This window comes from Chaetodon auriga, chromosome 7 (assembly GCF_051107435.1).
Source record: "Chaetodon auriga isolate fChaAug3 chromosome 7, fChaAug3.hap1, whole genome shotgun sequence".
Lineage (NCBI taxonomy): Eukaryota > Metazoa > Chordata > Actinopteri > Chaetodontiformes > Chaetodontidae > Chaetodon > Chaetodon auriga.
The window spans coordinates 3,062,346-3,085,714 of NC_135080.1; the positions used below are offsets into that span (position 1 = coordinate 3,062,346).

Consider the following 23,369-nt stretch of genomic DNA (forward strand, 5'->3'; position numbering starts at 1 on the left):
GCTTATTTACGGAAACAGAGAGGAGGCGTCACAGGTGGGGTCTTCACACCAGCCTCCTGCTGCAGGTCACTGAGCAAACCCCACCTGTTTACCATGCACCCACCCAGACTACCCTGAGCGACCTGGGTATTTCAACCAGCAACCTTTGGCCACAAACTGACCATCGCACACGTATTGACTGTCAATAGATCACAGAACTGTCACCACAACATCCTCCCCTCACGCCATCATAAACTGTACCTGTTTTTTTTTGTACCTGCTGTAAAAGAAGAAAAGGAGCCTCCACTGAGTGGTACCTGGGTAAAAACTTTATTAACAAAACAGAAGGCAAAGCACAGCTCAAGCTCACTTCCACAGCACAGCAGCCTACGGTACCCTCTGTCATCGCTAAAAGTGCCACAAGAATAATATCACATCCATCGTTACAGTTAATTCTTAAATAACACAGCCACTCGGATATACTGCATAATACATATATTTACTTTATAGACCTTTGCGACATACACAGCATCTACAGGAGGAGGGCAGCCTCGATCATGCTCATTCTCTTGCACTGTAATGCCATCTAGTGCCCTCTCAGCAGAGTTACAGTAGTAGTAGTAGTACAATCAGGAGCCCAGAAGGGAGGGGGCGAAATGAGAGGCCAAACAGCCACTTTGTACCGTTTAGAGTCTCCAGCGTCAATCTGAACACTTAAAAACAATCCGCACTTTAAGAGCTTGGAAATCAGGAAAAGTGGAAGCTAACAAGGCAATGGGGTTAGAGTCGAGGGGAACACCACCCATTTTAGGGATTGTGACAGTCCTCCTCTGAACGTCTGTTCACTCATCAGTCTTTCTTAAAGCCTGAAGCTGATGGAGGAACACTGACTCAACATCGCATCTTGACGAGGTTACATTCTGTTTTTCTACATCCCTGCTCGACTTTGAGGGTTTATCTGTGACTTCTGGCTTCGGGAATCGGGGCCGCAGAGTTACATTTTACCTGATATTTCTAATAATGTACACTTTACCTCAGCTCAGCATTTTGCCGCTGGTTTAAAGAAACTTAAGTGTATTTTTTCTTCATTTTCAAGAATCCATTGGTTTCCATGCATTCAGTATAATATGAAAATATTTCAGTTACACTGTCACACTTTATTGAAATGAAGGGACGCCAATAGCTGCTTGAGATGGGAGGAAGAAGTCCAACGTTAAACCCTAAAATATAAATCTAACCTTCACTGTAACTACATGCACTCAAAACTGTAACATATGCAGCACAGATTTGTATTTAAGGAAACTTTCAGACACATTTGTCCTTTAAAATAGGTGGAATTCCCGTTAAAGGGGGTTAGATAAATACAGTTTAGGCACAGTTAGTACTAATGCTAAAACCACAGGTTTACTGTGTGGTCACCACCAGCAGCTTCCAGCTGGGTTAGTGTTGCAGTAGTTGGATTTTTTGGGAACGGTTAGGATTCACTTCCTGCATGGCAACAAGTCATTTTCTCTACATTCTATTACAAACAGCAGGACACTAAATAATATGTCATTTATTACAAGGATACTCATCATCTCATCTGACATCGGAGCGTCGGTCAAGTTGTGTTTATGTGTGTGTGGTTTTTTAATTTATTTCCAGTAGGCACGGAGGAGATGCTGCCCCCTGGTGGCAGGAGGATAAAACAGTGAAAAGGTGACGGGGGTCAGAGAGGATGACGGTCCCTGACTGTGGGGATTAGAGAGGAGGATGGCATGCGTTGCCTAGGCGACCACCCACTGCAGGATGCTGGTGTCTTTCCCGCCGGTGGAGATCAGGTGACCGTCATCGTGCAGGAAGGCAACATTGGTCACGTGACTGCTGTGGCCACCGTACTCGTGGCTCGGAGCCTGTAAATGTGAGCAGGGCAGAGGGAGGAAGTGAAACGCAGTAATTATAAGGCATTATCAACTGTAACTTGCTCTTGAGTCACAGAATGTGTGTAAAATGAGTTTCATTCTGAGAGAATTTAAAAACTATCCACAGCTTCGGCGCTAACGGCAGCCAGCTTGTCTCAACGGACAATTAAGTTTACAGCTCCAGTTTAAATGGCTTTGGCTGAAAACTTGAACCTGTAAACCTAAAGCTAAGTGTGTCTGTGAGCACAAAATAAACACCTGGTAAAAACTGTGGACATCATAGGTCTGGTGGTGATCCCACAACGAAAGCCATGTGACTCTTTTCTTTTTCTGCTGAGCTTTCATTATGTTTCAGCGTTCATTAACACTTAATGACAGCGTGAGTGGCTGCTGCGCTCTGAAAGCGTAAACATCTATGCAGAGCAGGGCAAAGTTCAAAAAGCAGACAAGCGGTGAACTGTTGGACAGACACCGATGAGCTGTGTGCAACATGACTGACCCTTGGTTGAGAGCAGGGGAAGGAGAACAAGTGCACTTTGCCAAAGTCATCAGCAGAGGCCAGCAGGGACCCGTCATGTGACCTGCACACAGCGTTGATGTCTGTGCCGTCTGCTCCATCTGGCCAAATTCCTGAGAGACACACACACACACACACACACACACACACACACACACACACACACACACATACAGAACAACAGCGAGAGAGTCAGTCAAAGGTTGAGAGAGCAGTCAAACATTCAGATTCACTTCATGTTCTGTCAGGATGCATCAGCATGAAACGCTGCGCGGTGGTTTGATCAAAGGTCAATCTGGACGTTTCTCCACCAACAGAACTGAAAAGTCAGAATGCAGAAGAGGAGACAAAAAACTGATTTCCAAGCGGCTGTGGGTGGATGCTCTATGCACAGAAAGACGGAGGCGTCTGGTGTGAAATGGTAGAGATGATGCAAACGTCACTGCAGGTCTCCTCAGAATGGGAAAAACCTCCGTTTACACAACTCAAGCAGTAGGAGGCTTTTCTAAAAAACGTGACGTGACTTTCATCAACATACCGAAGGTGTTGAAGCCCAGAGTGCAGGTGGAAGTGGCCCACTCCAGGTTGCGCACTGTGTCCATGTTGGTCACATGTTTACCACTGGATGCCTCCCCTGCAGGAACAAAAACTGGCATCAAGCTCTGTGATGTGTGCAACAAGTCAAACTGTCCCATTTTGTCTTGAAACAGTGAGCCGAGTTTAAATATTTGAGCAGGAATTCATATTTGACTAAATTAAAGAGCATGTGGACAGAGGCGAGAGGGAGGACCTACAGAAGAGGATCTCGTAGTCTCCTGAGTTGGTGACGAGGTACTGGCTGTCTGCTGACCAGTCCAGATGGGTGACGAAGCTGGAGTGGCCCTGGGGAAAAGGGAGAGCATGACAGCTTCATTCCAGATGCTCCATCGAGCTTTCAGACAGCAGAGACATGAACTGTGAAGGAAGGCGGTTGTGTGAGGAATGCATACTCACAGTACATTTCCCCACTCGGCTGTACTTTCGCCCATTCTCCGTCACAGCATAGATGTAAACAAAGTTGTCATGGGAAGCAACAGCCAGGAAGTTACCGTCTGAAGGCACAAGGAGCCCGGAGTCAATACAGTAAGGAAACATTATTCCAGCTGCAGCTGCACTCTGTCAGTGAGGGACAGGTGACGTTTACCTGGAGAGTACTTGACGTTGGAAATGATCTCATTGCCGTCAGTGTGCATAGAAACAAGATCCCGCGTGTCGGTGTCCAGCACCAACCACCTGCAGCACACGCACGTCAGAAATCCATGACAAATGCTTGACACAAGTTCACCGAAGTCAAGATTATGTCTCTTAAATTGATCAGAAACAACAAAACAAGTCAAAGACCGTCTGCATGTTTTCAGCCTATAAATCTAAAGAGAGACCAACCTTCCAGTCATGGTCCCCACAGCCAGAACGGCCCCGCTGGGATGGAAACCGGCAGACCTCCCGGGATCCTGGAGCGCAGGATGGAGCAGAGAAGAAGACGGATTACTTTATTTAATTTATGACTCGCATTATTAACGACTCAATTGCAAAATCTTCTTTGCTAAATCCTAGTCCTGCCTGGCCGGCGCTTCACATCCTGATGTTAAACACTGTTAACGTTCAAGACCAGTCACCTCGATGGTCTTGCTCCAGAGGGGCTGATGGGAGTTGGTGTCCCACAGGTGAACCTGTCTGTCCTGGGAGCAGGTGACGAACTGCTCCATGGAGGGATGGATGTCCAGACCCCACAGCTCATCCGTGTGACCCTGAAACACGTCTTATTTAATACACCTGAGGCTGATGCACGCACGAGGTACAAGGATTATTAGCAACAAAACGATGTGCTCGTCTTAAACCAGAAACATGCATGTATGTGTGTGTGTGTGTGTGTGTGTGTGTGTGTGTGTGTGTGTGTGTGCGTGTGTGTGTGTATACCTGTACAATAGGAGTTAACGTGTTGGGGAAGGCAGCTCTGATGATGGCGTTCTTGGTGGTTCCTATGAAGAGCTCTCCAGGTTTACCTTCAGCCAGAGCCCGAACTGGACCGAAGGACTCGCCCACCTGAACACACACACACACACACACACACACACACACACACACACACACACACACACGCAGCACAGACTGAGAGAAAGCTTGTGTGTTCGTGTTAAAGCATCGCACACACTCCCTAACCCTCCAGGGACTGACGGGATAGAAAGGAACAGGACGCTCCACTTCTCTCACCTCCATCTCGGCCTGTTTTCTGTAGTCGTGGCCCCACAGCACCACCTTGCGGTCCTTCCCTCCTCCAGACACCATGGTGCCATCCTTCAGAACACAAACGGAGAAAATCCCGCCCTCGTGGGCCCCCGACACCTGCTGAGTGATGCGATTACCACCTGTCAATCAGAGCACACAGGAAATCAGACACAAACAGAGGGCAGCCTGTCTCTGATGGATCAAATGAAAACTGTACATTAATGTTGATAATTAAAAATCCTGCAGCATTAACATGTCCACACTTCAGTGAAGCAGTCTCTCAGTGTTTATTTACAGATTTAGGTTTAGATTCACTCCTTTATATTCTACCTTTGGCCCAGACGTAGACGTTTCCACTGGAGTCTCCTGTGATGGCGTCTCCATTCTCAGCAAACGCCACACACAACACGTACTTTGGCTTCTCGTGTTTCTAGAAAGAGAGAGCGATTGTAGGATTTCTGAAATGGCATGCATGCGTGTTTTCTCTGGAGGGTAGTGTGGTGCGTGTTTGAAGCAGTTATCACGGCTGCACCTCAAACAGGCCCTGCTTCTTGGTGAGCGTGTTGCCCTCCATGGTCCAGAAGTTGATGTGAGATTTTCCACAAGTGACGATCAGGTTGGGATCCATGGGATGAAACACAGCAGCCAGCACAGAGTCATTGGAGCACTGCAGAGACAGGAGACACGTGTCTCTACCTGATTCATTCATATACGCCTGTACGAGCAGGACCAGCGGCAGAGGGTCATGGGGTCAGGGTACCTTGACGTCAGCCAGCTGCTTCTCCTTCTGCCAGTTCCAGACCGACAGGATGTGATCGTTGGCATCGTCCACAGCGCAGAGGAAGGTGCCGCCGTTCTGACAGAAGAGCAAAGAGTTCGATCTCCATCAAGCGAAAAGACAAAATCTATCAACTGACCGAAGTCTGAAACTCAGCTTACCGACTTGGAGAAAGCCACGCAGGTGACCGCTCTGTCGAACACTCCCATCCCGATCACATGGAGCGTGTTGAGGCTCACGGAGTCCCAAACGCGAACGTGAGGAGACAGCAGCTGAAGAGACAGGCGACACAAAGAAGCAGTGCGTCCAACAAACTCGCTTCATACGCAGCAGCAAAAATGTGGGATGAGGTAAAAAGAAGAACTGATGGAAGAGTTTAACTGTTGTTTTCTTCCTATTTACAGCCATTAAAACGCAAATGTTGTGCTGTTAGCCTTTTTATACCTGCTTTAAAGTAAGTGTGCAGCAGTCAGTAAAACAGAGAAACTGATGTCAGTGTGGTTTCCACAGTACCTTTCCATCTTTAGAGTTTCCAGCCACTTGGCCCGTCGCAATGGTAACCATGTCCGGATGCACACTCAGGCTAAGAGGAGGAAATATAAATGATGACTTGAGTGAGTCAGACAGCTGATTCAGATCCAAACACAGTGAGAGACACTGAATACCATCTTCAGGATTTGCTCTTAACACAGGTGAAGAAACATTTTACTTAAATCAGACTTTTTGTCATCTTTACATGTACTTCAGTGAATCAAGTAGTCCTGGAGTACCACGTTAGCACAACTTTTACAAAAGTGCTGTGACTTAAAGAATTGAATTTGTAATACTCTGAAGTAATTCTACTTTCTGACCTGGGAATGTCGTTTCTATGATACACACTGTTTTATTGTTGGCCTCTGACAGGAAGTGTTAAATGCGATTTGAGAAACACATTACTGACACGTGGCATCATCGAATAATAGAAAACATAAACTGCTAAATTATGTGATTATTTACTGTGAAACCTAATTACAGTACTTATTGCGATACAAATCATTGTCTTTATTACACTAATTTTGCGTTTCTAAAATAAAAAAAGACATAAAAACCACAGTAATTAACACAGGATGGCAAGAAGCAGACGAGAGCTCAACATAACACTGTGGGAGAGGTGAACATGAATGTCTCCCTGTAGAGATGAGTAGCTTTCCCAGCATGCCTTGGGGGGATTCAGTTTGTTTACATCCCAGTGGCCCCAGTCAAAGAGCTCATTCAGGATGTCAACTACTGCTCATTAAGTAAACAAAAAATCACAGTCAGTCTGAGTCTGAGCAGTTTGACGCTTTGGTCTCCCTCCTCTTTGTCCTGGTGACAATATTTGAGTTTGACTGAATAACAGAAGCTTTGTGCACAAAATCATTTCAGTAGATGTGCACAGTGTGTTTGTGTATTATTCTACATGTGTACTGCAAACAGTACTACAGTCTGATCACAGAGGATACATGCACTAAAGAAAAACCAGCTGCTTTCTCACCATTTGACATCGTCGTTGTGGCCCAGGTAGTGTCTCTGCTGCTGCTCCTCCGTGTTGTACAGCACCACCACCGAGGCGTTGAAGTAGACGATCTCTCCCGTGGGCAGCAGGTAGAGGTTGGAGCGGCAGTCACGCCCGCGGTAGCCGTACCTGGTCAACGCTTAAGTTAAAGGGAACAAGACGAGTGAAGCTGGACAGGACCAGAACTTTTCTTTACTTTAGACGTCCAGAATACAGACACCATGTCTCTGTGTTATGACTCAGTGTCACGTCATGCAGCGTCTTTGTCTCATGTCTTCCCCTCTGGAGGCTTCAGGGGAGATGAAGAGGAGGTGCCTCATGACCGATCATAATTCACTCTTCCACTCACTCTGAAGGATACACCCACTGCAGTTTGAGCTTGCGGTCAGGCAGCGCCGCCTTGTGGTCGAGGTTGTAGCTCTCCCTCTGCTGATCAGGGACGTGCATGGTGACGGGACGACCTCGGAGGAACATCCTCACGTAGCCGTCCTCTGGCGGGAAAGAAAGAAACACAAGTCAAGATGCAATCCTGACAATCTGCAAGACAGTGCACACACACACACACACACACACACACACACACACACACACACACAGAGCAAAGCTAGTCCATCAGAAACCTGCATTCTGTAGAAAAATACAAACGTAACCTGGTGGTTTTTCAGTTCTTTCTTCTGAAAACTTTGCAGCAACGACAAATAATTTCTTTTATGACAGATTCAGATGATTCAGTACTATTAAGCTCTTTACTAATTCTATTAGATGTTCAATATTTCTAAGGAGAAATGTTTAACAGCTCAGAGTGACTAACAAAAATGATTCAAGAGGACTTCAAGGACTCCTGAAAGCTAATTGAGTTTCACACATCAGAGGCTGCTCATCCTCTTTACAGCAAATTAAAGTGTGGCAGTAATGTGAGGGTGAGACATAATAACTAAGCCAGTCTAAGAGCAGACACGGAGATAAAGCATCCGTGGGGAGACAAGACTCCTCTTACCTGCATTGAGGGTACATTCTTTGGATTTGCTGAAACAGAAAAAAAGAAAAATTAATGAAAAGTCTCCTGTGAAGACTGATGCAACATTTGCTCTGATGATTCAGCCTTCAGTCAAATACATGCTCGTGTGTGTGTTCTCCTGAGACTTTGTCCCATAACATCAGGCGTTCCTGAAAGACTCTGAATAAATGATTCTTTTCTCTATAAGGCTGCAACCCTCACTGCTCAATTTCACATGACTGGACAACAGGGATGTCTGTGGAGCAGCTGCAGAGACCCGAGTCAGCAAAAACACACAGGGCATGCATCGCTTAACGAAGACATGGAGGACAGCGCCGTCCTCCTGCAATTCTTCTTTGAGGTGACGGACTCTGGAGGCAGCATTGAAGTCCGTGCTGCTTGGAAATATGTTTTGATTTCAGCTCAGTTACATTAGGCCATGAGTGTTGAGGCCCTTTCCTGCGTTAACATAAAATCTGTAGCCTTTATTTATTCTAGAAAATAGAAAGTTGTGTGTAGTGTGATGTGGGCGCTGTACAGTATGTGATTCATACATAATGAACAGATAGTGGGAAGACGGGGGGGGGGTCAACAGCAAAGTCTCTGACAGCACATTAATGCCTGGGACACCTTCATCACCATGAACAACAACGTTAAGGACACAGCTCTGTTTGCCTTTGATGAACAGAGAAAATGAATAAAAGCCTTCAATATGACTGTGCACAGGCTTAAAAAGAGAAAAGTGTCTTTGATCAAGTCAGCAGACACAAAGTAAACAGGGACCTCTGTGATCTATGCGATCACTCGTTGATGATTATCCGTTAAACACACAGCGAACGCTCAGTCAAACAGCGTGAAAGAGGAAGATCAGAGCGGAGATGAGAGAGATGAAGACGCGCCGTTGTTAGCAAATGTCACAAAGAAAAGCTGAATGATTACTTTAAATTCAGAGTGACGAGTCAGTCACTCTGCCAGAACCCATGAACAGACCTGTCAATCAAAACCTGTCCCCGCCTCGTCAGTGCGCAGCAGCCGAGCTTCTCCTGAATCAGCTGTGTGTCACCAGAAACGCCTGCTGAGCTTTTCGGTGCCTGCTGACCACCCATCCTGACCTATCAGCACGCTGTCAACCAATCAGATGATCAGGATGCTGAAGCACTGCCTCAGGTGACAGGTGGCTATCACCCTGGCAGCAGCAGTAAAAGTGAGGCTTGATTAGATAAGGGGAATTGAGAGCTCGTGTCTTCCTGCTCGGCAACAGTGTTTGACTTTCCTGCACGTCTGCTTCCATTCAGGAAACAGTGAAGCGTTTGGGCTCTTTACATGATGAAAACACAAACTGTGAGATGCAAATTCACACAGCAAACTGTGAAATGTTCAGTGTATACACCCTGGTTCCTGCTTTCTCTGCATCAGGCAAAGACGTGAAGCGAGCGAAGAAGACGGCTGCTGCACAAATGGATGGAAACAAATCACCATTTAAAATATTCAAATAAATCAGCTTTACAAATGTTTTACGAGGAAGGACACACTCGACAGATTTGTTCCATCTCAAATGACACAATGAACACTGAATGGAAGCACAACTTTTCCTATGCCAACAAGGAAACTCAACAGGACACCGTCAGGACCAGGATGAACCACGCGTCTACTTTCCCTGACATTTGTTTAACATGGAGTCACCTGACAAAACGTCTCAGTGTCTCTCTGACGCGTGTAGTTATGAAGGTTTTTTCTTCCACAAATCAACACAGGACACAGAAAGAAAAGAGCATAAAGATCACGACTAACAAAGCATGTGCAGAAGATCAAAAGACGGACTGTAACCAGGCGATTGTCCTGACTGGCGTCTGTTGTGTCTCTGGGCAGCTGGAGGCGACCAAGCAGGCTGTGGGCTCTTTAAAACAACCACATAAAGGCCCATTTGTCTCTTCAGCTGTCCGATTGTGTGTGTGCATGGTCTGCCAGGAAGATGAGGCGTGGTCCGGGTCGAGCCAATGAGAGAACGGGATCGATTCAGAGCCAGTAATTAGTGCAGGGCATGCTGGGTAACTCCTGGCAGCCGGAGAGGGCAAATAAGTGGATCTAAAAGCCGTGCAGAGGCAGTCCCAGGCACCAGGTTTCCAGGGAGAGCGAACAAACACGGCTCTCATCAACATGCAGCACTGAGTGTATTGTTGACCTTTTCTGGCTGCCTGCACTCTGAAAACACAATGAGGTTTTGTAAGAACTAGAGGGGACTAATGAGCATCAGAGACCCTTCAGGGTCCCTCTGGAGAGCTAGCTTAAAACCTTTTTAAGCCTTTTAAGCTCCTCAAAAAGTTTCTAACCTGTTGCATCCTGGCGAGAAAACATCTCTCAGTGTGATCTGGAAAGGCTCAACAGCCATTTGCTGCACTAATGGGCACAGAGATAACTTGGCAGGTGATTAGACAGCCGTCAACCAACAGGCAGAGACAGTAATCAGTGTGCTCTGTTTCTCTGAACATGCTAACATGAACCCGTCCTGCTTCAGGTGTTCAAACCAGAAGAACAAGCAGATGTCACCAAAATTATTCAGCAAAGCAAACTTCTGAGTAAATCTGAGGTAAGAAAGAGGCCAGACAAACAAAAAGGCTGAAAAATGCGTGTTTTAAGTGTTTCCAAGTTTTAGATTTCACGTGTGTTGAATCTACATTAAAAAAATCCAGTGTTACAATAAAAGTTTCTCCAAGATCTTTTCAAGTTTCGACTGTCAGCTTGCGATCATGAGGATTAAAGACCACATTGTAAGTAAGTTACGAAGCTTTTCTGTAATCTTGTGTTAGCTTGTCTGTTTAGCTTGTTGAAACATGATGGTTTCAGTGCTTTATGCTTGTTCTTCCGCCTTATTGCGACAACTGAAAACATTATCTTTTATTAATGTTTGACTTGCTCATCCCTGTTTTATAAGTAGGATGAGGGTGCTTCATGATGATCCATCATGATTCGTGATGGATGTTGTGGGAGATAAGTTTTCATAGTAGCGATGCAGGCAGGGAGAAAATGGACGCTGCGGTCTGATGATGGGTTGCAGCCCCTGAACTGTGGGAGCGGTCAACTGTGAGTCCATTTCCTGGTCCATTATGACTAAAGTACTGCAGCGGTTCAGTTAATGGACACAAACACATCCCATCATCTTCATATCTTAACTCAACTCACAGAGAAAACACGCTGAGAGGCTGAACTTTGTTATATATTCACATCAGTAAGAGAGAGATAATGAACGAAAGAGAGCGAGTGAGGAGAAGGAAGAGATGATTTATTACTGCAGATTTCATCTTTTCCTTTATCAGTATTTGCATGGCTTCAGTCCGACTGAGGGGATCTTGTTTATTCTAGTTGTTTATTTACTGTAGTCAATTATAAACACATAAGCACTCATTCAAATAGAAAATTGAAAGCAACCACATAAGATTTCCATCTGGATCAAAGCTCTCTGCTCCATGAACAGATGGACAGACAGAGTCAGCACGATAGAAATCTTTTCCTTATTCCTCGTGTTTGCATAGATCCACATGTTTGCATACATCCAGATGTTTGCATAGATCCAGTCACCCTTAATGTAACTTTAAATTGACTCAACACTGGATGAAAAGGACGTCGCAGCGATGTTAAACTGCTTTATTGTGGCCAAACCTGGTTTTAGAGGTGCAAAGTGCTTCGATGGTCAGTGTGTGTGCTGCATGTTCGGATCTCTCTTTGACTATGGGGGCGATAACACAAGCAACAACCTGCGTGCTGTTACACAGGAGGGCCAATCAATGTTGTCAGCGGTATTGCATGCTGGGCAGAATCGGGAATCGTAACATCAGTCCCACAGCTGCGTCAGCCTCCTGTCTGTGGTCACAAATCTGCATCTTATAGGCCGCTCTAAAGGTTTAAGACAAGGTAAAACTACAGCATATTGACATATTGAACATACACAGATATCAATATCGGCCCCACCCAGCACCACTTTACAGCAACACGGCAACAATGTCTGATGAGCAGGTAGGTGGAGGAGACGCAACGTCAGCAGTTTAGAGATCTTTGAGGATCTTCTGCTTAGAGGAGAGGTGAAAAGGAGCTCCTCCTTCAACGAGCAATTTGATCAAATGTCTAAAGAATCAACAGGGCGCAGAGTTTGTTAATGTTAGCAGCAGGCGGTAACACATGAGAAGCTCTCACTCACTCACAGCAGTTTTCAGTTGTGGGTAATTTTGTCATCTTCTGAGTGCATTGGAGCCGAGGTATGAGCTTCCCAGCCATCACATCACAGAAACCACAATGGCCTCATGAGCTCCATGACAACCTCACCGCTCACCGCTAGGCACTTGTGGAAAAGACTTGTTTGAGGAGTAAACCTGAACTCCTGCTGCGACGGCGCGTCGCAGACTTTTGACCAAAGAAACAAACAAGGCCATCGAGAGATGCGTCACTGACACAGAACAAAAAACAACCACTGCAATGCAACTGTGCTCGATCCGAGGTAAAGTCTGCGTGCGTGTGTGTGTGTGTGTGTGTGTGTGTGTGTGTGTGAGCAGGTCTGAACTGTAATGGCAGTAGTATGTCGTATTAATGAGGAGCTGCGTCTGCTGTCAGAATCAATCAGAGTTCACTGACAGAATCTGCTGAGCACAGTTCGACTGGTCTGCTGTCTCTTCACATTCACTCATCCCAGATGTGTGTGTGTGTGTGTGTGTGTGTGTGTGTGTGTGTGTGTTTCATAACTGGACAGAAATCTGACACACTTGTTTGTTTCCACCATTATGAGAAGCCTGAAGACAAAAGATCAACTAATGAGACTTAATGGCGCAAAGATTCAGTCGGCATGTGTGACGTCATGAGAGCCGTTAAGTAAGAAATGAACATGCAAAAAGGGAACTTTTCCATTCCTTTGGTCTCCAAGTAACATGACTGAGTGTCTGTTGTGTTTTCATCAGACCGTCCTCTTGCCATTTGATCCACTGACTGGCTCCTGTTACGGATGTATTCACGTTTCTACGCTGCAGCCCCTCCCCGTAGACACCCACAGCCTGCAGAAGGGGAAACTTACTGCAGTAAAAAGTTCGCGTGACAACAAACCTCAAACACAGCCCCTTCAGGATGTTGTGCAGCCAGAACCAATCAACAGACTTTTTTTTTTACTCAAAATAACCAAAAACTGAAGCTGCATTTTTTCAAACCACAGCGTTTCATTGTGCAACCTATAATCCATTTAAGCATTATGCAAACAACAGGAGGGACTAGCTGGGCGTGACACAAACAGCACTTCTTGAATTCATCCAGTTGACTTTAAACTCATCTTTAAAACTGCTGTTCTTCATGAAGTCATGCAAAGACTAAAGCTGCACATTTTCCCTCACAGCATGCACACGCTTCCTTCATTTCTGTGCTGTGAACCAGTAATCCATGAGCTTTATCAGGATATCCTCTCCGCTCGCTCTGCTAATCGCCGACTGTTGACTGTAAAGCAGCTCTTTACCTGGATGATCTCTTCATGGCTGCAGGCTTTCCGTTAGAGTAACAGTGGTGAGCAGTCAGAGCGGTTCCTGTCCTGTCCAACAGCTACAGCGACACACACACTTCCTCCTTCACGCAGCAAACTTTTAGCTCAGCCTGTCATCCAATCAGAGGGCACTTCCTGACTGTGCAGACCCACCCCCTCTGCCCGGTAAACACACCCCCTTTTAACAAGAACTGTTGGAAATATGATCCATCAGCAGAAAGACAGGAGAGAGAGACAAGGAAAGGAAAGGGAAGGAAAGGAAAGGGAAGGAAAGGAAAGGAAAGGAAAGGAAAGGAAAGGAAAGAAGTTTAACTGTTCATGACAGAGAAGAACAAAGCACAAGAACAGAAAAAAAACAGTAGTACTGAGGATGAAAAATGAAGAAAAACTGAAACTAATACTTCAAATAAGGAAATCAACAGATGGATGAAAAGAAAAAAGAACAATGGAAAACGTGTGTGAGACAAACTTCCTCCAGTTTGATTACTGGTGACCCACATGCTGTGACACGTGGACACTTCACCGTCTGCAGGCTCCCAGCTGCAGCGTCGCAAAGCCCGACAGCTCGTTAACGGCAAAACGTAACTCGTGGTGACATCCAGGACTTCCTACAGGCGGACAGGAAGTGCTGACTGTGGAAGTGCCACAGCCACAGACGATGATGAGGCACATCAGATGACACTAACGATGATGATGATGTGCAGAATTCATCCGTCAAACTCTGGATAATTAACATCCTGAATGTGTTTTAAAAACTTCAGAAACTCTCGACCATCAGCAGTGACCACAGCGATGGCTGTAAGTGGCAGTTGTTCCTCCTGTCTTCTCCTGTGCATACTTTCACTCAACATGAAGTATAAAGATGCACAAGTGCAAACTTAAGTGAAGGAAGTACCTGCATATATAAACAAATAAGATGCAAATAGAAGAGATGATCTCATTTATAATGATCTCGCATGAAGTGATAAAAGAAGAAACAAACAGAAGTGAGACATATAGCACTTATGACGAAATTATATTTTGACATCAGAGATATTTTCCAGAAGCTTTAAGCAGCTGGTGGGTTGAGGTTACTTTGGCTTTGACACTAAGGACACCGCAGGCGATGGTGAGGCGAGGGGCGACCTCACCACCAGATGCCTTTAAATCCTACACGCCGGACCTTTAAAGTGGTTTTACTGTCAACAAGCAGCCTCTTCACTGCACACAGTGTGTTCAGACTGACCGCGGTCGGACTCTGTGTCTCAGTCTATAAGGAGGAGTACCTTTTGCCTCCGGAGGAGCTGCTGGAGGAGGTGGTTCGACTCCGACTTTCTGCTCCCATCTCCCTCCTCACCAGGGTGAGACGCTCTGTGGACATACTCTTCCTAAAGGAGAGCAGAGGAAAAACTGAGCTCAGTGCTCTGATGTGTGAAACTTATCTTTTAGTTCAGTCCTGGTTCATTCCCCTGGACGGACGAGGGTCTTATAAATCAAACTAGGGGGACAAATAAGACAAAATTAAGTGTGAAGGAATGTGGGAGGTTGAACAATCTCTATAAAACAGAGACATTATTGCAAATAAATTCATTAAAGTCAGGACATCACGTTGTGTTTCCAAAGATTTTTTCTTCTGTTTTTGTAGCATTTTAAAAAACTGCATCACTCTTTCATCACGTTCACTCTCATTTCTCTTCTTTCATGTTTCGTGTACCTCTTAATAGACTGCAGCACCTCCTTCTTCGGAGAGGAAGGGGAGGAGAGGAGGCGTTTCTGTTGAACGTAGCCGTTACTCAGAGGTCTGGAGGGAAGAGCCTGCAGGAGCTGACGCACTGAAAGGTAATGAATGATCACCAGGCTGAGCAAAAGAGGAAGTGACAAGGTTTCAGAGCCGCTTATCTAAACTAAATCTGACACGGTCTCTTTGGACTGCGTGTGAGGTGATGTTCTCCTCGTACTCTGTGACAGAATGTGCAGTAAAACTTTGATTCCCAGGTGTCTGCCTCACAACATGCAGCACACTAAAAAGGACGCCTCCAACTTTGACTGCATCCGTTCAGGTGATTGTTTCTGAAGCAGCGGAGGGTCATTTCCACTGGTGACAGTGGGGATAAAGTGCAGTGTTGACAGGACAGCAGCTGCAGTTGCACAGTGACTAATTCCCCATTTTGACAAAGATCAAACAACAGTTACTTTGTGAGCTTTCAACAGCCACAGCTCCTATTTGACAGCACGCCAGTGACTAAGACTCACGGGACATGCTGCTCTTGCACGGTCGGAAAATGTTTCAGCTTTGCAGAAATACCAATAATCTGTGAGGACACACCTCGCTAAGGGTGCAGGACCTTCGTTCTCTTGGTTCTCTTTGTCTCGGGCGATCTTTCTTACCTTTGGTAGGTGGTGCTGAAGCTGTGGTGGCCAGAGGTCTCCTCCCGGCAGCGTGGCCACCTCCTGGTTGCGTGCCCAGGCTCTGCTCCTCGCAGTAGCCCAGCCGGCGCAGGGCGTCCGCCAGAGCGGATTTCAGCAGCTGGATCTCATCTTCCTGCAGCTGCAGCCTCTGCTCCAGGTGGGAAACCCGGTCCTCCATGTCCATGTTACTGCTGGCTGACACTGTGTCATCTGGACATGAGGAGAGAGGGTTTAGATTGTAGTTAGCTGGTCCTAAAGCTCACGCTTTAAAGCTTAGCATCAGTGTACGATCCAGCACAACACACAGGCACTCTGACGCCCTCTGAGGTTAAACTCCAGCAGGAGTCCAGAACAACACTGATAAGAGTTCATTAGTTCTTTACTCAAAAAAAAAAAAATATCACATGCTACTTTCAATACTGCCATGAGAAAATACAAAGAGACATCGTGCGTCAGCTGTCAGCGAATTAAAGGAAAGAAAACATAAGAAATGAGTAACTGCTGTCTGGATATATTTCCATTTATTTGGATGTAAACACAAACAGCTGCTTTCGGAGAGTGTCATGGATACTCCTGCTGCTGCTCTGTGAATCAATAGTTTAGAGTTTCTCTTTGTGCGTGCAGGAAACTTGACTGGTTTTAATAATTCAGACCGTGTGTGAGTCAGAGCGTGTGAAGGAAAACAAAAAAAGAGAAAAAAAGAGAGAAAGAGGGACCAACGGAGAAACAAAAGCTTTGTCATCGACCGCTTTGTTTGCATCACCAGTCCTGCAGGGGGCAGTAAAGCAAAGCGAGAAGAAGAATCTGATCTGAGCATGAACGTTTGTTGGGCCGTGAGGATGCACGCAGCATGTTTGGGTGAAAAACACTGTAAACAGGAAAAGTGCAGATTAAATGTCAAATGTCCTTCAGTTCATGCAGATCTGCCCAGAGGATGAATCCCACCCACTTTCCTCTTTCCTCTCATCTTGAACTCTTTCCAGCCTAATCATCCACCATCCTCTCACCCGCCACTGCAACATCAGCGCATGACGATCACGGAAGGCAAACTGCCCAGTGCGGATTATTAATCTGCAGCCCACATGAACAGATTACAACCTGATAGAGTCAAAAACGTTTCTGCTTGGACAGAACATCTCGATTCTTTGTGCATCCTAAAGTCAAAGCTCTGTAAATTAGCATCATTAGCATCACCATCATCATCATCATCTGACTTTGGTGTTTGTCCAATGAGCCATACACAGAAAAAAAAAACAAGAGAAAACAGCCCCAAAATACTGAAATATCACAATGTTAAATGATAACATCTAAAGTCGACTGAGGCTTGAAAGATAAAACATAAATTAGCTCAATCTGACCGAACACTGACTTAAAGAGCAGTAACTCAGCAGACCTGAACCTCCTCGTCCTCATTATCTTTAAAGCAAAGGTCACAATCATCATGTGCGCACAGATCAGACAATTCCTTCATCTAAAGAGGGATTTTACAGGTCAGCTGGAGCCAATACAGCACTCCCAGCATGCATCAGTCCAGGGCTGTAAGCTGAGCCGGGGGACACAGGCAGCACTGTTACCGTTACTGTATCACATCTCGCAGTCAAACGAGACAGGAAGAGGCCGCGGGGAAAGCGAGCTCCACATTTACATACACAGGTCGAGCTCGGGAGACATTTGCATGACGGACAAGCGGCGGATCACCTCAAGCGTGCATTATTGTTTCTCTTCTTACATTTAGCCAACTGTCTGCTAATTTGCGTGATGTAGACGATGTCCACCACCATAAATAAAGGCTGTGCTCTGACCACGGCCTCCGCCTGACTGAAAAATGAGAAAAACACTGATTTGATTGTTCATCGTTTCTGCTTAAACTTGGATTTGGATGCCAGAGTTTGCGTTACTTTAACGGTGGGTGTCCCTTTTTAAAGTAGCTGCCAGCTTCTCGTGCTTTTCATTTGTCTTCACTGGGGTCTAAATGACAGCGTAAATCAATGAAGGAAACATACGATGCATGAAACAGAGTAAGAAGACCTGAGATGTACACCTGTGCTAACGTTCAGCACGTCAGCGATGGAGAGACCAGCAGAGTTCACCTTCATCTCCTCCGCTGTCAGGACACCTGTTTAAAGCACCGCAGAGCCGGCTACTTTTCAGTCTGCCCTTGAATTATCAGACACACACACACACACACACACACACACACACACACACACACACACCATAGCAACGGCTACACCTCAGCAGTATTCCCCTCATATATTCAGCAGACGGCACACACACATTTTTCTTTACAGGCTCACTTCCCTCTCCATCCCAGCGCAGACGGACGAGACGTTAAAGTGTGAAAAAGCAGCTGATGCAGACACATGGCTGCTGACAGGAAGAGGAAATACGACCCCAGAGAGGAAGGAGGGAGGTGGACAAAAGAGAGGGATGGACGGAGAGGAGGAGGAGGAGGAGGAGGAGGAAGCCAATGAGGAGTTGGAGGGAAGACAGATGGAGAGATATGAATGATGAAATGTAGAGGGGGTGGGCTCTGTGTGTGTGTGATGCTGCCGGAGAGATGGACAATGGGAGGTCGGCGGAGGGCAGCAAGAAAACCGAAGGCTGCTGAAATATTCATGGTGCGGTGAAGCGATGGTGAAGGTGGAGCTTGACTCGCCTACCTGCCATCGTGCCACGCTGGGTGCCTGCTCACTCCTCCTGTCAATCAACCAGTGTGTCAGTCCACAGAGGAAACACTCGGGCAGGTTGTCCACTTGCTCACACTCTTCCTCCCCTGGAGGCTTTCTGGACTCCGACTCCCTCCCCTCCCCGCCTGCGACCAGTGCTCGATCTCCCTCTCTCTCTCTCTCTCTCCCTCTCTCTCTCTCTCTCTCATGCACACACACTTTCTCACAAACTCTCGCCGCCCGTCCTACCCTGCTGAACCACTCCCTCCTCCACCTCCGTTTCCTCCTCTCTCCCTCACTTCCTGGACCACTCCCTCCTATCATCCTCTGCGTTCTCCCTTTCTCCCCTCCTCCTCATTCCTCTTCTTCTCCTCCTTCATTTCCATCCCTCCTCCTCCTCCTGTCTCGTTTGCTATAGGCAGAGAGGACAGAGACAGAAGGGGCGGAGCATGGCTCAGGGCCACACACACACACACACACACACACACACACACACACACACACACACAATGCACCAGCATCAGCATCTGTACAGCCAGGCACCACCAGGAAGAGATGCTGCAGAGCCGGACTCCAGGATGAATTACACACACAATCACACACACACACACACACACACACACACACACACAGGTGATGCAGCACATGTGACCGACATGCTCTTAATATACAACTACAGACAAGTGAAACTCAAAATGCACAAACAGGCCAAAAAAGGACCAAAAACAAAACCTCATTAAACCCAATGGGAAACTATTTCAGTACTCTAAAGTTCTGTAACATATAAAAACTCGTCAACATCCTCTTTAAAAGATAAAAAATGTTCCTCATGTTGGAGATACAAGATTTTCCCCAGATGTAGGCCGAGCACTCGAGCACCGTCAGCCATCAGCTGAGTGACGTGTTTCCCTGTGAGTCCAGTAAATCACGGGTCTGTGCAGCGGGACAATGCGCTGTGATTGACAGCTCCTGTTGTGGTAACACACTCCCTCAGCCATCAGTCATTTCACTCAGTCTGCAGCTGAAGAACGCGCTGCACTCAGAACACATCTCCTCACACTGTAAACCTGATGCACACTCCACAGCTGCGCTATATGTTCAAAGACGGGAAACAAGCTGAATCACAGAATCAGGTTTCAACCCTCTTTGTCCAAATTAAATTCTGGTTGTGAGCACTGGTGAGACGTTTCTCCTCGCCCTGCTGGAGACTAAATTTAATCTGCACAGAGAAAACAGCAGCTGAGGCTGTCAGAGCTCCTGCAGACAGTGAGGAGAGCAGCTCACTGTGGTTTCATGTGGGGTGAAACCTGCAGTTACCCCTGACTGCCACCTGGGGGCGCTGGTGTGTGTTTGTACAGAGCAGATTCAAGGACCTGTACTTCATACTGTTGAACCTCTTTTCCTCACATGTCTCAGTGCTGATGTTATGGGTAATGGTGACTTTTGATGCAGGCTACCTGTTGGGGAAAGGTTTGTTTTACTCTGCCTGGATGTCCCAGATGGGTGGAGTTTACCTCAGCAGGATAAAGCCATGACAGTGCATGACACAGAATATCTGCACTCTACAAACCATAAAGGCAGAAAGTGTTTGGCTGAAGATGAGACCAGCTGGCCGAGGAGGAGGCAGATCGGGTGAACAGAGGACCGCTGGCTGCCACCGGAGGACAGATGGCCGAGGAGGAACGACGGACCGACGCGACAAAAAGAAGTTGGGTGGCTGAGGCTCACTCGGCAGATGCTGCACTGCTCAGCAGATCAACATGGCGGATGAGACCGCTGCTCCGCTCTACCTGCCTCTCACCTGCTGCCACATCACGTTTCCTTCGCGCCGTTCTCAGGTTTGGATCACACGGCTCTATTTTCAGCATCAGCCTCAGCGCCTCTCGTGGAAAACGGGTTTGTATCATAATTAAGGAGGTTTGTTTGTCTGCAGGATCAGAGAAAAACTGGCCAAAAGAGCGAACTGCTGGCCTTCACAGAGGTCTGTGCTCCCGGATTTAAAGCTGCTCAGCTGTCACGCTTTTAGGTCTCTTAGCAATAGCAGCAATTCTCATTCCAAAATGGCTAAACTAACCCTAACCCCTGCATAAATGCCGTCATAGTGGTTCATTATGAACACGGGCTGCATGAGAAGCCTTCAGCGTTGGGGGGGACGGTGGTCATTTGGAGCAGGAAGAGCGAGAGAGAGTTTGACCTCTGACCTCTGAGTGGAGGAAGAACCTTTTTCCTTCCCCTTAGGGCATCAATAAATATCTGGAAATGTCAGCAAACACGAACAGGCTCATTTTCCCAAACATGTGACGACCTTTGCTGAGAGGTTCAGTCCAAAGCTGAGCCTAAACTCAACCCGTACAGATCTGAGAGTCATCATTCATGTTTTTATTTCGCCCTTTCGATCTGCTGTGATTTAACTGAAACCTTCATCTCCTGGACCACAGCACCCAGCAGATGGTACGAATGACACCTGCTATGTACATCTTGAACATCGCAGCTCTGATCGGACTCCCATGACCCCTTGCTGTCTCTGCACCTGCCACTCAATATGGCTGTCTGTCAAGTTTAACGGGGACTCTCCTCTCGGACAACAACATCAGCTAACGTGCATCTAACACCGAAAAACCTCCGCATGAACACATCAGACACAACCTGCAGCGTCTCCTCACGCATGAGGAGGCCTTGCAGCAGCAGCAGCAGCAGCAGCAGCAGCAGCAGGATATTTGCATGATATTTGTAAAGCAGGATGTGACAGACACAGAGAAGCAACGCTACTGAACCAAATGATCATTGGAGATAATCGTGTATTCAAATCCAGAAAAAGGATCGTGTTCAACAAAAAGTGGCTCTCATTGGTGGTGACAACTCAGCGTTTGAGGCCACGAGGCCACTGTGTTTTCTGGCTGTGGACTGAGGGGAAGGTGACGCTGGTGGGTGTCTCTGTCAGCTTTATATGTTTGACTCTGAACCTAAACTATGAGCAGAAACACTGAGGGAGAGCTTCACAACTTATTTCTGCAATAACACCAATGAAAGAGGTGGAAAACAGTGTGAATGCAGAAGGTGGATTTCTGTCGCCTTTTCACATGAAAAGCATGAAAAATGTGAAAATAAAGCACAAAAACAAGTAAATAAATGAAGGCAGACAAAATGAAACGAGCACAGCAGGAATATCTGAGACGGTAAAATGAAAGTAATGATGCTCATGAAGCGTCTAATCAGGCTAATTAGTGCTCTCACTGGACGTTTTTCACGCGGATAAACAGCTGGATGGTGTTTTTCTCCAGTCTGTGCCATTGTCAACACGTTTTGGGTTAATTTGTGCATTTTCAGCGACGCGTTTCAGTTTCAGTCTGACTGAAGATGAGTTTGCTGTTGATGAGCTGGATGAAGAGGAGGCTCACCGTTGTTGCAGTACTGTAGCAGCAGGTTGGTGCTGTCATACAGGCTCCCACACGAAGCGATCCTCTCCGACATCCTTCCCTCTTCTCTCAGTCCTTCTTCCCTTCCAGCTCTTCCTCCTCTCAGTCGGGTCCTTTGTCCTCCTTTCACCCCTCTCCGTCTCTTCTTCACGCCGTCACCCCTTCCTGTCTCCCCCACATTCATAGACAGACAAACACACACACACCTGTACCTGCTCTGCTCCCCCTCTGCTCTCCCGCTCCTGCCTCACCGCCAGCGTCAAGCCGCACAGTGCGTGGCGAACTTCCTTTCCGCTGTCTGCTTTCAAAATAAGAGTCACATCGAATTTTCATTAAAGTATCTGTATGACACGTTTTGCTATTACATTGAGAACTAACGCTTCACACTACAGAAGATAGAAACCGCGCTTACATTTTAAAGGCGACCGTTTGTTTCTGCTTTCAGCTCAGTTCTTTCCACTGGGCTGATTTTAAGGATGTCAAAGTAACAGCCTCACACTCTGCTGTAGCCCTCATTAAGTTCATCTCTCTCCATCACTCGTAGTTTTTGACTCTGTTAAATTTCAAATCTTTCTGAACTGTCCAGGATTTCAGATTTCAGATATTTAACTTGTTACTGACGTGACAGACCTACGCTTTTATTTTGAAGAGAGAATCATCCGTTTTCCGGTAAGAATCTCTTTGACTGTCGTCGAGCTGACAAAACATCCTCGCCTACCGCTGTTGCTATAGGAACAGCCTCTCCACCAGCGCCGGCTCATGATCATTGGAGGCGGGAGAGACGGAGAAGAGCATAAATGTCCAAACTGCAGCTTTCATGTTTGTAAAGCTGGAACTTCTGGAGTCGACTGGTTCACGTCGGACTGGAGCTCAAGTTTCTGAAGAGAGAAAGGTGATCCCGGTGTCAGGTGTGTTCCTCAATAATTCATTGGGAAACGGTGTGCTACACCTGGCGCACGTGTTCAGAATTGATGCCAAAGACTGTTTAGGTTTAAGTCCGCCAGGTGAAGAAAGCAAAAACATAAATGAGTTCTTCACCTTCTGTTGAACGTCAACCTTTAAATTCAAAGGCGGAGAGGGGTCACAGGTACGTAGATCAATTTATAATCTTCTTTAAAAAATTAATTTCTCATTGTTACTGCCACTTAGATTTATTTTTAAGTTTTGACAGGAAGTTGTAGCATGTTGTCATGTCCGACTTGACATTTAACCTTCATGTAGTTCCTGAATGAAACACGAAAACATCTCTGGACAATTAAACTGATATCAAAACAACACTTAATTAAAATGACTTTTACTGAAGTTAAATTTACTGTTTTTACTCGTAATAATCACACTGATATGACTTTTTTTTCCCACTGGTATGACTTCTGCATATTGACAAAAATAAGCTTTGTACTGACAAGGCTGTGTGGA

General features: G+C 46.3%; 1 protein-coding gene across 3 annotated transcripts; it reads right to left on the reverse strand.

Annotated features, from left to right (window-relative positions):
- Positions 1-286: 286 nt before the first annotated feature.
- eml2 (EMAP like 2) lies at positions 287-22,228 on the reverse strand. Of its 3 annotated transcripts, none has more exons than XM_076734849.1 (22): positions 21,936-22,228; positions 15,848-16,078; positions 15,174-15,291; positions 14,746-14,847; positions 7,972-8,000; positions 7,336-7,465; positions 6,954-7,103; positions 5,954-6,023; positions 5,602-5,712; positions 5,423-5,518; positions 5,195-5,329; positions 4,993-5,092; positions 4,648-4,802; positions 4,354-4,479; positions 4,053-4,184; positions 3,820-3,887; positions 3,581-3,669; positions 3,391-3,488; positions 3,192-3,279; positions 2,936-3,031; positions 2,380-2,510; positions 287-1,871 (listed from the first exon to the last, which is right to left on the reverse strand). In XM_076734849.1, the coding sequence occupies exons 1-22, from the start codon at positions 22,135-22,137 to the stop codon at positions 1,746-1,748; spliced, it is 2,583 nt and encodes an 860-aa protein (XP_076590964.1). In that variant the 5' UTR covers positions 22,138-22,228; the 3' UTR covers positions 287-1,745. The 3 variants fall into 3 exon arrangements, with proteins under 3 accessions (XP_076590964.1, XP_076590965.1, XP_076590967.1); XM_076734850.1 differs by lacking the exon at positions 21,936-22,228 and adding an exon at positions 18,532-18,665; XM_076734852.1 differs by lacking the exons at positions 14,746-14,847; positions 15,174-15,291; positions 15,848-16,078; positions 21,936-22,228 and adding an exon at positions 13,457-13,562.
- Between the last annotated feature and the right edge of the window lie 1,141 nt (positions 22,229-23,369).